This window comes from Hyaena hyaena, unplaced genomic scaffold (assembly GCF_003009895.1).
Source record: "Hyaena hyaena isolate Hyena2069 unplaced genomic scaffold, ASM300989v1 scaffold_97, whole genome shotgun sequence".
NCBI classification, from domain to species: domain Eukaryota; kingdom Metazoa; phylum Chordata; class Mammalia; order Carnivora; family Hyaenidae; genus Hyaena; species Hyaena hyaena.
In genome coordinates this window covers 1092249-1108301 of record NW_024080728.1, presented here as the reverse complement: position 1 = coordinate 1108301, position 16053 = coordinate 1092249, and the positions used below count along the sequence as shown (strand labels likewise).

General features: G+C 52.5%; 1 protein-coding gene across 45 annotated transcripts in view; it reads left to right on the top strand.

Moving 5' to 3' along the window:
- The first annotated feature begins 332 nt into the window (after window positions 1-332).
- The window catches only part of CAMK2G (calcium/calmodulin dependent protein kinase II gamma), a 55437-nt gene continuing 39716 nt past the window's right edge, over window positions 333-16053 (top strand). For 38 of the 45 annotated variants that reach the window (XM_039235160.1, XM_039235158.1, XM_039235144.1 and 35 more), the window contains exons 1-3: window positions 333-508; window positions 1851-1945; window positions 13263-13322. In XM_039235160.1, the coding sequence (XP_039091091.1) occupies window positions 444-508; window positions 1851-1945; window positions 13263-13322 (220 nt within the window). In that variant the 5' untranslated portion in view covers window positions 333-443. Of the gene's footprint in view, window positions 509-1850; window positions 1946-13262; window positions 13323-16053 lie in introns of those variants that run through there. The other 7 variants (XM_039235159.1, XM_039235155.1, XM_039235138.1 and 4 more) reach the window with 2 other exon arrangements.

The following is a 16053-nucleotide window of genomic DNA, read 5'->3' as shown; positions in this document are numbered from 1 at the left end:
CTCGGTGGTCCGGGCCGGTACACATTCCCAAAACACACACATAGCACGCACATTCCGAGCCCTTGCAGGGTCAGCCCTGGGACAAAACCACAGGTCGCGAGGCTTTCAGCTCCCTGGGGGCGGCCCGGGGCTGGGACCCTCGCTCCCCTCTGCTCCACTGGGCGCGCGGCAGGGCCCGGGCGGCTCCCGGGGCGGGGCGGAGCCGGCGGCAGGAGGCCCCTCCCCGGGGGCGGTCCGGGGGCCTGGCGGGGGGCCGGCGGGGCTGGGGGCGGGGCAGGCGGGCGGGCGCGGGGGTGTCCCTCCCTCCCTCGCTCTCCCCGGTAAAGTCTCGCGGTGCTGCCGGGCTCAGCCCCGTCTCCTCCTCTTGCTCCCTCGGCCGGGCGGCGGTGACTGTGCACCGACATCGGCGCGGGCTGCACCGCCGCGTCCGCCCGCCCGCCAGCATGGCCACCACAGCCACCTGCACCCGCTTCACCGACGACTACCAGCTATTCGAGGAGCTCGGCAAGTACGGCCCGCACGCCACCCGCCGCGGCCCCCCACCCTGTCCCCGCCGCCCGGGCGCTATGCGGCTCCTCGCCCCGCCTCCCGGCCCTGCACCGGCCGCTGCAGCGCCCCCTCGGCCCGCCCCACCCCCAGCCTTTCCCGCCTGCTGCCTCCAGGGCCCCCTTGCCCCCAGCTCCCTGCCCCGCAGCCCCCTCCGCGCCATGCAGCAGCTGCCCAGGCTGCTGCACACCGCGCTGCCGCCGGGACTGCAGCCCCCAGACCGCTCCTCGGAGCCCTCCAGCCCCGCCCCTCCCTCACCCTTCAGGCGCCCCCCATTCTGACCCCGTCTGCTCGCCGCGCCCCCTCCTCACCCTGCTAGGGAGCTCACTCAGCACCCTGCCTCAGGTCCCACGCTCTTGGCACTCAGGACCCTCCCTGGCCCTGCAGCTCCAACCCCGCTGCGGTGCCCGAGTGTGGGGGGATGTTTGGTGCCCGGCCCCGCCCCCCGCTAGTGATGCTTCCAGGATCCCGGCCCCGCTTCTGGGCAGTGCTGCAGCACCCCCTTGTCCCCTCCCCCTATCCCTGCAGTGGTCCCGGGAGCTGCGCGCCGCAGCCGCAGCATCCCCCTCCTCTCTGCACTGAGCTGGCCGCTGCAGCAGCCCTGGCCCCCCCACCCCCACCCGCGGCGCCGAGCCCGGCCACTGCAGCCCCCGCCCTGCCCGCCCCCCCTAGACGTTTCCAGAGCTAGAGAGTGCGAGCTCACATTTGGGGGGAAAGTAGTGGAAAATATCATAGGGCTGGGGAGCTATTGATGTCTGAGATCCTCTCTTTCCCCGCTGTCAGTTGAGCCGGGATGCAGTGGGATGAAGCCAGTTGTGGGGGATCTGAGTCTCACTTTCCTCACCTTCCCCCATGATTGAGGGAGATTTCCCTCTTGGGATTATACCTTCTGTCTAATCTTTCCTTCTCCCTACCCTCAACTATTCCTGCTGAGAGAAGAGCAGGGTCTCTGTCCCTTCTCCTGGTTCTCTTGGTTGGGACTGCAGAGCTGTCCGTCAGATGCAGCAGGTGTGTGTTTTAAGCATTGCCCACCAGCTCCTGATACACAGCCTGAGGTTGGGGTGTTGCTTTGTCCAGTGACTATATGTGGGAATGGGATGGGGTCATCCTCCATCACATCTGTTCAGTGTCATGCAGTGGCCACATCCTTCTGCCCCACATTGGATGGTGATGGTCATTCTGCTGGTATGTGTGATTTTGACTAAAGGGCTGGTGGTGGGAGCATCGCTGTTCTCAGACCTGAAGCCTGTCTGTGTCACTCTGCTCTGCTCCGTGTCCCAGTTCTTTCCCCCTTCTCCCTCCAGGGGTGCTTTCTCTGTGGTCCGCAGGTGTGTGAAGAAAACCTCCACGCAAGAGTACGCAGCAAAAATCATCAATACCAAGAAGTTATCTGCCCGGGGTGAGTGTTCCCCCATCTTGGCCTCTCATTAGACTGCCTCAGAGGGCTATCGCTTCTGAAGATGTTCCAGGAATTAGGGGTTGTACATTTTAGCCCCTGCAGAAGAATTGAAATTTCAGGGTTGGTTGACTTGGAAGCCAGGCAGGGAGTTGCATGGGGAACCAGAAGTGCTCAGGTAGAAAAGAATGAGAAAGATGTAAGACATGGAGGTAGCTATGGGAAGAGATGGTCCCTTGAAGGCTCAAGGGAGATTGTTTTTTAAGGGAGGGGGAGATGTGGGGAGTGGTGGTAACATGGAGTAGGGAGCTCTTAATTTGGAGTCTCTGTGTTGGGGCAGGCACTCCAGGCCTGTCCTGGTCCCTGTGCCCCAGTGGTGACTTAGGATGGAAATGCAGTAAGTGAACAGCTCTGACAAATCTAGCCTCCCCCTGCCCACCAGGCGGCAGAACAGACTCCCAAGGGAAGGGAATCTGTAAACATCAGGGGTGGCTGCTACTGGCGAGGGCTTCTCGGGAACAAATCCTGCCAGATGAACTTGATTGCTTTTTTGATCAAATTACAAAGTTGGTGGTACAGCAGCAGATGCAGCCTGTCCTGGGTAGAGGGTGATGCCTCATGGTCTGGAAATCTCAACGGCCTGGCCCGGATGGGAGCAGCATTGCATCCCGGTCTGAGGATTGTGAAGGCCTGGGTCTTGGAGCCTGCTTTCTGAGATCCTCCCAAGTACCTGAGGCCACGAGGGTGAGGCCCTGTCTTTCACACCTTGAACCTACACTCCCTGAACCTTGTATTGGGTGCTTGCCAAACTCACCTCATCTGATAGGTATAGACCCAGCAGTGTGTGAAGTGCTATGTGAACAGGTCTGGTGAGTACAGAGGTATCGAGGGGGACAAAGGTTATTAGACTCAGAGAAAGGAATTAGTATGGGGCAACAGGATGCCCCATATTAGGAGCCAGGATAGATACCCTGGGGAAGGTGGGGACTGTGGTTAATAGAGACTCAAGCGTCCCTGGGGTAAGAGATATAGTAAATGTCCCTCAGCATCAGAGAAGCTGTTAAATTCCACAGAGATGACAGTGGGCTTCTGTTATGTGTACAGTTGTTCTGGGACCTGTTTAGCAAGGCTGTGTCTGCCTCCTGGCTGGGAGGGCTTCTCTTCATGCCCACAAACAGGGCTTGTCTTGCTGTCTCCTTCCCAGCCTCCATCTCTTGCTATTCCTCTACAATTGGCTATGAAGTTGACTTATTTGTTTGTTTTTCTTTTCCTCTGGGTACTTTGAGTGGAGGCGATGGTTACCATAGAGATATGTGGGCAGTCAGATGCCCTCCTCCCCCGGGGGTAAGGGGATGACACAGTGGGCTGGGTTCTTTGGCAGATATCCTCTGGCCAAGAGTGCAGGGTGCAGGCAGAGATGACAGTTCGAGAGGGGATACCTCCCTGTGCCCACGCGGCATAGCCCTGGTGCATCAGAAATGGGCTGGTGTCTGGTGTCTCCAGTTGATGCAATGCTTAGCGTTCCTCATCTCACCAGTGTCTTCTGAACCAGGGGTGAGGGAGGAAGGGACTCTGGGAACCAAACTCTAGGATGTGAAGATAGCTGTTGTGGTGACTTTGTGGAGATGCCTGCCTTCAGTTGTCATTTCTTTCTCCTTTCCTCCCCACCTGAACTTCCCTGACCTGTATCATCATGCTCTGTTCCCTTCCTCAACTCCTTTCAACCTTGTCTTGTCTCTTCCGACTGACATCTTTCTTTCCCTGCCCAAACTGGATGAGGTTTGGTTTCTCTTTGATTTTTTTTTTCTCCTCAAGAAAAGGATTCTTGTGTAAGATCATATGCTTCAGACATCAACTCCCCCTCTCTCGAGATGGTTATGCCCAAACTGGGGCTCTGTTGTGTGGCTTGCGTGCCAGGTTAACTTAGGGACAGAGGCCTGGTTCTGGCTGATAGGCACAGGTGCCAATAAGACGGGTCAGGAATCTGCCGGTGCCAGTACCGTTTGGAGGTGGGAGCGTGGGAGGGTGTTGTCTTGGAGATGGAGGGACCAGGCTGGGGGCTGTGCTGTAGGTGTGGGCACAGGGGATGTGAGCTCATGGAGAGTTGGGCCAGGGTGCCCACTAGGCTGGTGTCCATGGGGTTAGGGAGTGAAGGCCGTGGCTTCCCTGCAGCCTCTCAGTTTACGCTGTATATTTTATAAAGGTGCTGCAGCTGGGGCTGGGTTTCACTCGTCACTGTCTGTCTAGAGCTTCACAGGTGTTGGATTTCTATGTCTGGGAATGTGGTGGGCCCACCGAAGTCATCCTTGAGGGTCTGAAGGGGCTTGCTCTGTTTGCTGAGTCTCTCTGCTTGTTTTCTTTCTTGTTTGTGATTTTCTGTGCTGTAAGTCGAAAGGAAAGCAAAGGGTATCAAGCTGCTTCTCCTTGGCATCCATGGTGAAGTGCTCGGGAGGCTCGGGGAGAGATCACCTGGTCTTACGCGGGATCTGATCTGGATGGGAATCCTTCTTTTGCTCTGTTGTTTCTTGTCAATGTGGCTTCAGAGGCCCACGTTCATAGCTGTGTTACAAGGTAGGGAATGCGTGTGCCTGTGCATTGAGCACCGTCTTTGTCTGCTGGCCTGTCTACATAAAGTCACTGGAAGTCACATAACGTCACTCCCTTTGCTTGGAACAGTGATAGGTGTGGCGTTGGGCCTCTGAAGGGAGCCTCTGGTTCCAAGCTTAGCTCTCCACTAGGCTGAAGGAGGCATTTAAAATAGGCTTGGATGCAGGAGCTAGTGGGCCAGGTGATGGCAATGATAAGTCGTTATTTTAAGATTTAAGAGCACCCCCCAAGGAGCCTGAGCCCTTATGTCTTTTTTTATTTTTAAATCTTCATATTCCCTTCTTATCTTTATTCATATGCATATAGATTTTCACCTCGTGGAGCATAACATTTTATATCCTGCTCTCTTGCTTACATCCAAAGCGTTTCCCCATATTGCTGTAGTTGAAGGGCAAATGGTCCTTTCTTCTTCCGTAGTTTAGGCTTTATCCTTGGAACAGTTAGCATTATAAGTAATCTCTGTCTCTGGACCATTTATCTGGATTCCAATTGCTTTTACTACACTGGATACACGGCCTTACTAAGAGATGCTACCAGAAACAATATTTTGAAATCTGTTACAGCACTTACTATGCTTATTTATTTAGTCTGTATACCCCCTACCCCATGGGGAAATTTCTATTGAGGCTAAATGTAACCAAAAGCTTTCCTCTTCCTGAGGACCTGGGAGGTAAGGGTAGGAACCATATCTATTTCTTCACTTCTGTGTGGGCAGGGCCCAGCAAAGTGCCTGACACATACCTAGTCTATACATGTTGAATGAATGGATTCAGAGGACTACGTAACCAGTCATGGTTGCTTCTTGGCTTTGGCTGTCAGGAAACTCGGAGCCAAGTTGTAGGAACCCTTGTCCCCTGTTGCTGGGTTGGGTTCCCCCTTTCTGATCCATGGAGCCAGGCTGTAAGCCTGACACGGCTGTCAGAGAGGACGCATGAAGTGAAAGACCTGTGCTCGGGGCATATATGGCAGGTGGGAGATGTAGGAAGATAGTGTAGTCTTATGATTCTTTCTTCCCTTCAGTAATGGCCTTATAGGGCAATGTTGGGACTTCCTCTCAGCAGCAATTTTCAATTTTAGTGTGTGTAAGGATCACCTAAGTACTGGTTAAAAAATACAGATTCCTAGGCTCCATCCACAGGAAGTCTGGGGTTGGGTCCCAGAATCTACATTTTACACAGATGCCCTAGTGAATTTCCTGCAGGTGGTCCCTCAGCCATGCTTTAAGAAATGCCATCTAAAATCAGCCACAGCACCAGCAGTCACTCTTGCCACATTCTCTGATATTTACCAGACAAACCTTGTCCCAGCGGTCTCCAGGTGGCATCTCTGCCCGTATGTGGCCATCTGTGCACATGGATTTTTCTGTGATTGGGGCCTCCTGAGCCCCCATATTGGGGTGTCAGTCTGTGTCCAAGCCTGTGGCAAGCAGAGTGGCTGAGGTTGTGGCATGTTGGCCACCAGAAGGGTAAAGGCTGTCCCTTTCTGGGTCCAGCTGGCCCTGGGGACTGAAATAGGATCCCCCTGGGTGGTGCCAGCTGTAAGTCCCCACCCCCTTAGTGTTGGCCTGAGTAGCCCCCATGACATTTGTGTCCCCTGTGGTATCTCCAAGTGAGACTTTCCTGTTAAGGATCTGGGTGAAGTGAGGGGAGGCAGGAAGGGGAGGGTGAAGCAGCAGTACGGGAGGGGGAGAAGGAAGAGAGATCTATGCAGCACTGGAATGCTGGGACTCTGCGACTTGAGGAAGCAGTTAAGGAGGTTGTATGAAGAACTGTGCTTTCCTCCTGAGGATAACAGGGCAGTCAGTTTCTGTCGACAGAGAGATGGGCATCCTGTATATAAGTGACTAGTGAGCTTCACTGACTCGTCCCTCTAAGTGGATGAGAAAACAGCTTGGAGGTCCCTTCTCTGTGCCAAGGCTTATGCTGGAGTGGTTTTGTCATACAGTCACGCTGTGAGCTATGTGGCTTAGTTTGTACAACACTGGCCTGTCACCCTGCCCTTCTGTCCACCTTCTCAGAGTAACTTCGGGTGCTGACCTCATGGGGTGGGGATGGAGGTTGGAATGTGGCCCCATCCTTGATCTCTTCCTGCTGCTTGCCCTGGTCCCTTGTCAGAAGCTGTGTTCCAAGCTTCGAGGCTATGCTGAAACCCTAGAGGTGAGTGGCTGACCCCATTCTCTGGTGAGGCTAGAGGCAGGGAAGGGGAGGCGTGGGTATGACGGGCTCCCGTCCCCATCTCTGTGCTCGTTCTCTGGACAGTCTTGGCAGGCCGACAGGGGCCTGATCCCATGGGTGCCAAAAGGGTGATGACAGGAAGAGATGGGCACTTTGCACCTCTTGAGTGCCTCTCGGCGGAGGCCCTTTATCGTCTGCCCAGGGCCAGAAAGATCTGCCTCAGGGCCGGTGGGGAAACCAAGGCACAAAAGGTTGGTTTGTTTCTTTTGAGGTGTTGATATGCCAATGATTTTGCTAGTGCTCAGACCCCAGCATCCTCAAGCAGTGTGGGCTTCACTTGGCTCCTCCCTTTAAACCACAGATTCTGGACATTTTGTTCCTGTGATTAATGTTGATATATCATTCCCACACCTCCATATAGGCCCAGAGCTCTAAGCCCAGTGGAGGAAATCCCTCCATTCTGCTAGCTGAGGCCTTGCTCTCATCTGTCCCCCTCTCTGGTCTGGGTACAGACCCTATGTGGCGGGGATATTTCCAGTCACTCCCCACCAACACCGTCTCTACTTCCTGGGTCCTATCAGCAGCAGCAACAGCTTCCCATCTGCTCCCCTCTTTTCTCCTCTCTCTCTTCCCCTCCCCCCGCTTGCTGCTGCCTTGGGAGGAGCTATTTTTAGGGGCTGCTTCCTGGGATGTTTTACTTGGGGCTGGTTACCATGAAGGAAATGTCACCAAAACAGTGGGCAAAGGCTGCAGGCACCCAGAGCCATGCCGGGGGCATGGAGAAGTCAGCGGCTGACCCTCTTCTGGCCCTGAGAGCATCCAGAGTGTCCAGAGGCAGAGCCCAGCCTTCTTGGACCTTGCAAGTGGCCCCATGGGGATTTTCTCCACCCAAGCTGGTTTGGAAGACTTTCACTATGGGTCGCTTCTTGGTACCTCTCTCCTTTCCCTCCTTAGTTAAAGCTTCTCTTAATCTTAAGACACAAAAGTCAAAGTGGGGCTTGGCTCTTTGTGTCACCCCATGTACTCACAGCCCTCAGCTGGTCTCGGGTATTTGAGCGTGAAGGAATTGGAAGCTATGATCCCTGCTCTTACATGGTGGATGGACTTTGCTCTTAATTGGAGACTCTTTGCACCTTTAGAGTGAGATTCAAAGAGGAAGGGATGTGGCATCACAGTGTCAGGATGAGGTCAATGGGATTGTAGCTTGGGATTCCCACTGGTCAGTGCCCAAGGCCAGGGACTGTTTATAAGCAGCTGGAAATGTGGATAATGACACCAGATCCCTATGGTGCCCTTGTTTCTTCTCCGAGTGATGCTCCGGAGGCCAGATGGAGGCCTCTGCTGCTTAGGAAGGAGGAGGAGGGCACATAGGAGGGCAGCAAGAGGAGAGCTTCACTTGAAGCATCTGAAATTGGGCTTTAGGAAGCTGTAGGAATCTTCTCATCATCTATATTGAGTTCATAGGAACAGACCCTTGAAACACCCTTTGTAAAGTCAAGGATGTCATTGGGATTGGAACTTGGGGATACTCCTCATAGCCATAGTAGAGCTCTATGTCCTTTCCATGATAGAGGGCTGTGTATTTAGGTGGCAGTAGGATCTTATTTGAAACTAGTGCTGGGGGATGACTCAGTCGGTTAAGCAGCTGACTTTGGCTCAAGTCATGATCTCACGGTCTGTGAGTTCGAGCCCAAGCCCGGCATCAGGCCCTATCCTGACAGCTCAGAGCCTGGAGCCTGCTTTGGATTCTGTGTCTCCCTCTCTCTCTGCTGCTCCCCAGTGCACACTGTCTCTGCCTCTCTCAAAAATAAACATTTAAAAAATTAAAAAAAAGAAAAAAAGAAATTAGTGCTGGCATTTGTGGTTTTAGAGAAAAGTCACTAAATCAGTCATATCCCTACAGGGCCATGGAGGCTCGATGGCCAGCCTTCCCTGGCCCCTGATCTTGTGGTGGAAGGAAAGTACATTTGGAGTAGGCTTCTCTTTGGGGTTTAGAGGAGAGGTGGTTCTAGAACTCTGTCTCCCCGTTTCCTCACTGCTTCCTCTTTTCTGTCTCGCTTGGCACTGACCCTCTGGTCACTCCTTGCTGCTCTTCCTGTGATGGGTGCTTGGCCTGGACAAGGTCTGGATGTACTTGGGCAAAAGGCAGGAGAGGCAGAGCCTCCAGGGATGCCTGTTTCTTGGGCCTGGCTCTGCCCTGGGGCGGGGAGGGGGTGGGGAGGAGTAGCAGGGAGCTGTGGGGGAAGGCCTGAGCAAATCCCTGATAACAGCCACTTCTGCTTTCTGCTCCTGTTGCTACCTCTGCTATTGAGGGGGAGAACCTTGCAAAGAGATGTGGTTGGAGCTGGGCTGAAGGTCGGCAGGGGTGGGTCTCTCCATGGCAGCAGCACACAGGCAGGCAGGAAGTGGCCCTGTGCAAAAGCGGGAAGTGGCTGTTGTCAAACAGGAAGGGGGGGCTGGGCCACGTGAGGGGGCGGGGAATAGCCTGGTTGAAAGGTGGGTGGGAAGAGGGTCAGCCTTGGAAGGCCTAGGAACGGCAGAGCTCCGTGGTCAGTGGGAGGAGGGGTGTCTCAAGGGAGAAGGCCACCTTTGTGACAAGAGCACCAGCTGTGTGTTACCACCGTAGGATGCCCAGCCAGGCCCTTGACCTGCCACTGTGGACCAAGTCCGTTCAGTGGCCTCACCCCCTTTTGGGGTTGTGATGCTGTGCTTTAGCCAGGACAGCCCTTGCAATTGGAAAAGATGCTCTACAAACCATATTTATACCTGAAATACCACAGCCGCTGCTGGGGTGGAGCTCTCTGCTTTTTCCCAGACGTAGACCAGTCCTGGAGGGGACTACAAGTTAGGAGGTATGTGGAGGAAAGGGACAGGAGACAACAGCAGAGAGGCTGTGCGTGGTGTAAGGAGGCAGGGAGAGTATGGTTGGCAAAAACCACATGGTTCATTGAGCAGAGCTTCTGGATGGCAGGACGCCACAGCTAACAAAGGTGAGGCTGAGGAAGAGGAGGGATCCTGTAGGCAGTGGTACTTCCTAGGCTGTCCTCTCTCTGAGAAGCCTCTGTTGCTAAACCTTCACCTGCAGGCTGTAGACACAGGCAGGCCCCACCAAGACAGGAGAGAACACCTATATGCCCAGGGGGGCTGCAACAGAGCCAAGTCAGAGGGCTCTGCTGGTTGTGTTGTGGACTCTCTGGCTGCCCAGGCTGAGGGAGGATGGGTCCGACTCTGCCAGTGTCTCTGGTGATAGCCACGGCCAAGGTTCTTCCTGTGTGCCAGGCACTGTACTGAGCATTTACCTAATTACCTCATTTAATCTGCAAATATCAGCGCCTCTGTTTTTTTTTTTTTTTAAGTTTATTTATTTACTTTTTTGAGAGAGGGAGAAGGAAAAGGAGAGAGAGAGCTGGGAAGGAGAAGAGAGAGAGAGGGAGAGAATCCCAAGCAGGCTCCACATTGCCAGCGTGGAGCCCAGTGCAGGGCTGGAATTCATGAACCACGCGATCATGACCTGAGCTGACATCTAGAGTCGGATGCTTAAATGTTTGAGCCACGCAGGCGCCCTTCACTTCCTCTGTTTTAGAAGTGAGGAAACTCTTTCCCAAGATATCTACCTGGCTCCTTCTCTCACCTCGATTAGGTCCTAATCAAATGTCGGTTCCTTGCTGAGGCTTTCCATGATCATCCTATTTAGATATGTACTATTCCTCTTCCCTGCTTTATTTTTCTACACTGCACTTGGCCAGGACATTTAATGTGCCGTCTAGTTCTTATTGTCTGTCCCTCCCCCAACCCAACCCCACTAGTATATCACCTCTATGAAGGCAGGGATTTTTGTCTTGTTTTGTTCACTGCTATATCGACAGCATTTAGAACAGTGCCTGTCACACAACAGGCCTCAGAAAATATTTTTTGAATGCATGAATGAGGCTCGGATGGACTTAATAACTTACCTGACATAGCAGGGCTTAGACCCAACCCGGGACTGTCTGGCTCCAAAACTGTTGTATTCATGGAGGGACTGCATGGCTAAGGATCAGGGCGAAGACGAAGGAGCAGCCTTGGGTTCAGAGAAGACATGGGGCCTCAGCTCCTTGGAGATAGGGCTGAATTAAGTGGCTAACAAGAACCCTCCGGATGCTGGGCAGCTCCTTCGAGGAGCTGGAAGGATGAATCTGTGTCTCTCCTCTCCCCCTTCTGAGTCACTGGTAAAGCCAGAGCACCCTTATTTTTAGTGCTGTTACTCTTGTGGGACTGGAACCATTAGCCAGTAAGAGACTTAAGGGAGGAGATAAACATTAATCTTCCAGGCCTTCCCCTCAGCAGCCACCTCCGCATTGCAAGATGCTGTTCTGCTGCACCTGCCTGGGCAGCCATGCCCAAGGGTTGTGGGTTGGAGGGCAGTGAGGTAAGTGGTCAGAGAGAGGGAAGCTTTGGGGCTGGCTAGCTTGGTACTCCCATCCCAGTTCCAGGGGCTGAGAGGAAGGTGGCATAGCCCTGACATCCTCTTGGCCAGATCTGGTAAAAGCAAGCCCCCCTGCCAACTGGGCTGAGCTAGCACTACTTCCTCAACTAACTTTAGGGTCTGAGAGTCACAGGGACTGATGGCTCCCAGGTGATGTGGGAGTGTGGGGTTACCTGTGGTTTTCTGGCTGCATCCTGGTTAGTGGTAATGCCAAACCTGAGGTTTGGAAGGAGGGCCTGACCCAGATCTTTGGGCAGCTGGGATGGATTAGCCTGGGCAGCAGGAACTAATCTCTGCGTGTCCCCACCTCCTTCTTCCACAAAGCTGAGCTGTTGCTAGAGGGAAACTTTAGGACAAAACTAGGGGTGATTGGTGAAACAACAATTAGGAATTCCTTTTAGTCTATAATCCCTGCATTATCGCAGACTACATTATCTTGGCAGGCCTGGGTCTGAATCCTAGTTGTGTCCCTTTCCAGCTGTATGATCTCAGGCAAGTTATTTAACTTCTCTGGGCTCCAGCTTCATTATCTGTGACATAGTGACCGTCATAGCACTTACCTGGTGGATGGTTATGGGAGTCATGGGAAACTCTACAGAGGCGTTTTGCTATTGAGGTAGAGGTGGGGTAGGGAGGAGCCCCTACCAAGGGAGGCAGGAATTGCTTGGCAAATGGGGATGTGAAGGCACCTGCCTGGGCCTGGAGAAGTTGGGGTGAACTGCATTTATGCCCTGACACAGCCTGGAGGCTTTACTAGTTGCTCTCACTTTATCCTGTCATCATAGCATCATGCTGGAGAAAGGGCTCGAGGCTCAGACCACCTGCATCCACTGCCTGCGACCTTGAGCAGGTTCCCTCACCTTGTTAAGCCTCAGTTTCCTCACTTCTTCACTTGCAATGTAATGGAATTAATCAGATCCTTTACTTCACGGGGTTTTGGTGAGGATGAAATAAGATAATCCATACCTCTGCCTAGTGTATAGTAAATCCTTACTAAATAACGGTTGTTACTACTATTGATGTTATTGATAAACCCTTATGAAGCCTCTGTTATGGAAGGAACTCTAGGAAACATCACTTTGAAAGATCCCACCCTTTGAAGAGCTTATGACCAAAAGATGACAGACATAATGTATGATGTGAAAATTATAAGAAGTGCAGTGGAAGTTGCGGGTGTGGGAGGTGGTCAGGGGGAGGAGAAGTCCCACCTACTGACAGGAACAGGGGAGACTGTGCAGGAGGGGACTATCTGGCAGGGTTCCAGAAGGTGGAGTGGAGAGGGCTTCCGGGCCACCTTGCTTTGAGTGGTAGCATCCTGTCTTCCTACTTCCTGGAGCTCTGCCTTCCTATGGAAGGAATTGACCAGTGTGGCTTGGTTGCCTAGATTCTGGTCATTTCACCAAAGCAGAGTAACCAGAGTGCCAAGAGGTGAGAGCTCACAGCAGTGTGTGGCCAAGAAGATCCTGGGGGGAAGCAGGATTTCTGTAATACGGGCCTCATAATAGTGCCAGCTTCATGGAGTTGTTACGATAATAAATTAAAAGCTGTTTCTGCCTGGTGTAGAAGTAAGCTCTCGAGAAATGTTAGCTATGATTATTTTATCAAATCATTATCATCTTCATCATCATCTTGGTTGTCAGGATCATTATGTTTCAGGGATGCTATGAAGACTAAATTAGAGAATATATGTAAAACTCCTAGCCCAGTGTCTGACTATATAGTAGGTGTTTAATAAAACTCAGCTATTAGTATTTCTGTCAAGAAAGATATTCTGGACACCCTGGTCCAGTGAAATCCCTGCTATAGTGAAAAGGGTACCAGAGTTTTAATTGAAGACCTAGTTTCAAATCCCAACTCTGCCTCTCACTAACTTGAGGTGCTTTCCTAGGGCATTACTTCTTTTGGAAAAAGTGGTCATAATACCGATCTTTGGGATTGCTGTGACTTGCTGCATTAATTCAGCAAATTGTAAAAAGTGCATAGTTGGTGCCTAATAATAGAAGGAGTATGAATAGCAAGGTGGCCACAAAGAATGGATGGTTGATGGTTTTTCTTTTCTTTCTTCTGCTTTTAGATCACCAAAAACTAGAACGTGAGGCCCGGATATGCCGACTTCTGAAACATCCAAACATTGGTAAGTGCTTAGGGTATTTCTTGGGCATGTTGTAGAAGGCAGGGGAAACAGAGGCCCACTGCTTTTGTGTATGAAACCACTTCTGTCCCTGGGCCTTTGCCTGGTGTAATTTTTTTGTCCAAGTGGGATAATGGTCAGAATTCTGCGGCATTCTATTTTAGAGGGGTCTCCATCCCTGCAGTGTCATTTCGGGGCTAGGATGTGAGGATTGGAACAGGTTTCAGACTCTCTTTCTTCCCCTTCTCCTTCCGTCTTTGGGCTGAGGTCCAGGGTCCTCAGCGTGTGAGGTGCTGGGCTAGTAGCCTGCCAGCGTCCCTCACCAGGGGCCTTCCACAGCCATCATAAAAGGGTCCGGATTTTGTTTCTGGACTTGAAAGAGTTTTGTTCCTGTTAACGGTGTCGTGCACACTCTGGGGGTTTCCATGGTGCTCCCGTTTGTATTCCCCAGAGCCAGGAAAGCAAGCTGCCCACCCGCCTGGCTTCTCTGGAGAAGGGATGGCAGGAGCCACTCTCATGGGGAAGGAGAAAAAATTAAGAGGATTTCTCCCTGCTCCCACCCCAACTTGAGGGACAAGAGCACATTGTTGGTTGTTCTAAAGCCTGAGGAGGTTTGCCTGCCACAACCCACTCCGGCTCAGTTTTACATTGTTCAGCTGAAATAGCCTTTGCCAAAAGCGTTGGCCCTGATTTGGTGCTTCTTGCAGAGGGGACAGAAACTGGGCTGGCTGCAGCGTCCGAGCAGAAACCCCAGTCTTGACTTGAGGCAGAGCAGGGAGCATCTCCTAGGTTTTCTCTGAAAGCCCTGAGTCATCACAAAGAACAACATGTGTTCCCTGCTCCTCAGGCATGGCCTAAATATCGGGGCTCCCACAGTGCCCCGGAGGCCGCCCCCTCTGCTCTGTTGGTGGCCAGGGCTGTGAGGTGACATGCCGAAGCTGGATGCTTCCTCCGGAGCTACCCAGCCTCTGGTTTCCCAGACCTCAGGCTGGAATGCTTAACGTGAGCTCTTACGTTGGGGAGCTGAGGTCGTACTCCAGCCCAAGGGGAGAGGAGCAGCTCTGAGGTAACCAGAACTCCAACCATGCAGGGCTTTACAGATCGCAATCGGCAGCTTGGATTACACCTGAAGCAGATTGGCAGAGCCAGTGCTCAGCTCTGCTGGTGCGGTGTGCTCTACCGAGCCAACACCTCTCAGCTGATGGGTCCTGGGCTTGGAGCTACTGGAGCTCCCTGGCTGAACTCTCAAGTTAGACCCTCACCTGAAAACAGCATGGTTGGGACCATTGTGTCACCCTGGGTAGGAGAGAAGAGACAATGAGAGAAACAACTAGAACAGCAGTCGCAAATTCAGGCATATTTTGTTTGGCCAGCTCAGTGGTCTAAAAATATTTTATTATTTGCCAGTATTTAAAAACGAGATTTCACATTTTTGGGAAAAAAAAAATTCTATTTCCCAGTCTTTTGAATCAGACATTGCAGCTCTCGTGAGCCGCATCTGCTCAGGCTGGGCAGCGGCTACCCCCTGAGCCTACTGGCCACTGTCTTTTGCCACTCCCTGGTACCTCACGTTTGCCTACCTGATCACCTACCTGGTCGCCATAGGCTTTTGAGCTTGTGGCCTCTAACCTAGAAGTTCCAGAATAGGAAGAAAAAGCGTGTGGCTTGCAAAAGTCATCCACAAGCACAGAAGCATTTTGACGTTTTAGTCCCGGGTCTCAGGGTCTGAGGGCAGCAACTTCCTTTCCTTATGCTGCTTGTGACCAACTTGTAGAGCAGTGATGAATTGTTCTCATGTAGGATAAATGAGGCAGGAGGCGGAACCACCTCCTGGTTGACCTGATTGACCCTAGAAGGGTTGAAGCAAGATGAAGACAACTGAGAAATGATGAGGAAGGACAGAAATGGGATTCTAGCTGAAAGCAGTCATACCCTTTTTATGCATTTCTAGAAATGAAATATATGCTTTTGACCTTTTAGGCCTGACTTTGGGTCTTTCATTTTTATCTACCTGTCCCCAACTCTGCCTGGGGACCATCTTCCCCAGCCATCTGCTCTGTTAGGGGGCAAATAAGACCCAAGCCAGGAAAAAGCACACTCACTTCATCATCATCTGATTGCCTAGAATTGTGCTTCATGTCATGACTATTCCCAGATCCTGAAGGATGTTGGTTTGAGGCCTTATTGTGGGGTCAAGAGCAGGGAGAGGGAAGGGTGAGTCAGCACCGTGTCCTGGGAGAGCTGGCTGGCCAGGCTCTCTGGCTTCCGGTGGGAACCGGGGCTCCTAGAGATGTAGTGGAGCTGTGGATCCAGGAGGCGGGGGTTGCCATGGATTCTGATCTGGCTTGTGGCAGGAGAGGAGGAAGTTTTGTGCCCTAATTCACTATTCTTCTCCTCTCTTCGCTGCCCCCTCCTTCAGAGCTTTGGCCCTTTTGGCTCTAGCCTCCTTAACCCCATCCCGCAGAGATACAAGTGGACGAGCCCAAGAGTGGTGCAGAGTTGAGGATGCTGAGAATAGAGAGCACATGGTGACCCTCTGGTTGCTGTCAGACTCAGAGGCACTTGAATTCAGAAGGATATTTGGTGCAGGGGGCCAGGCATCCCCAGTTTTCTTCCCTAATAGATATTCTATCCCAGAGGTTAAAAGCCTGCTAGAAGGGGCGCCTGGATGGCTCAGTCGGTTAAGCTTCCAACTTTGGCTCAGGTCATGAGCTCGCAGTTCGTGGGTTCGAGC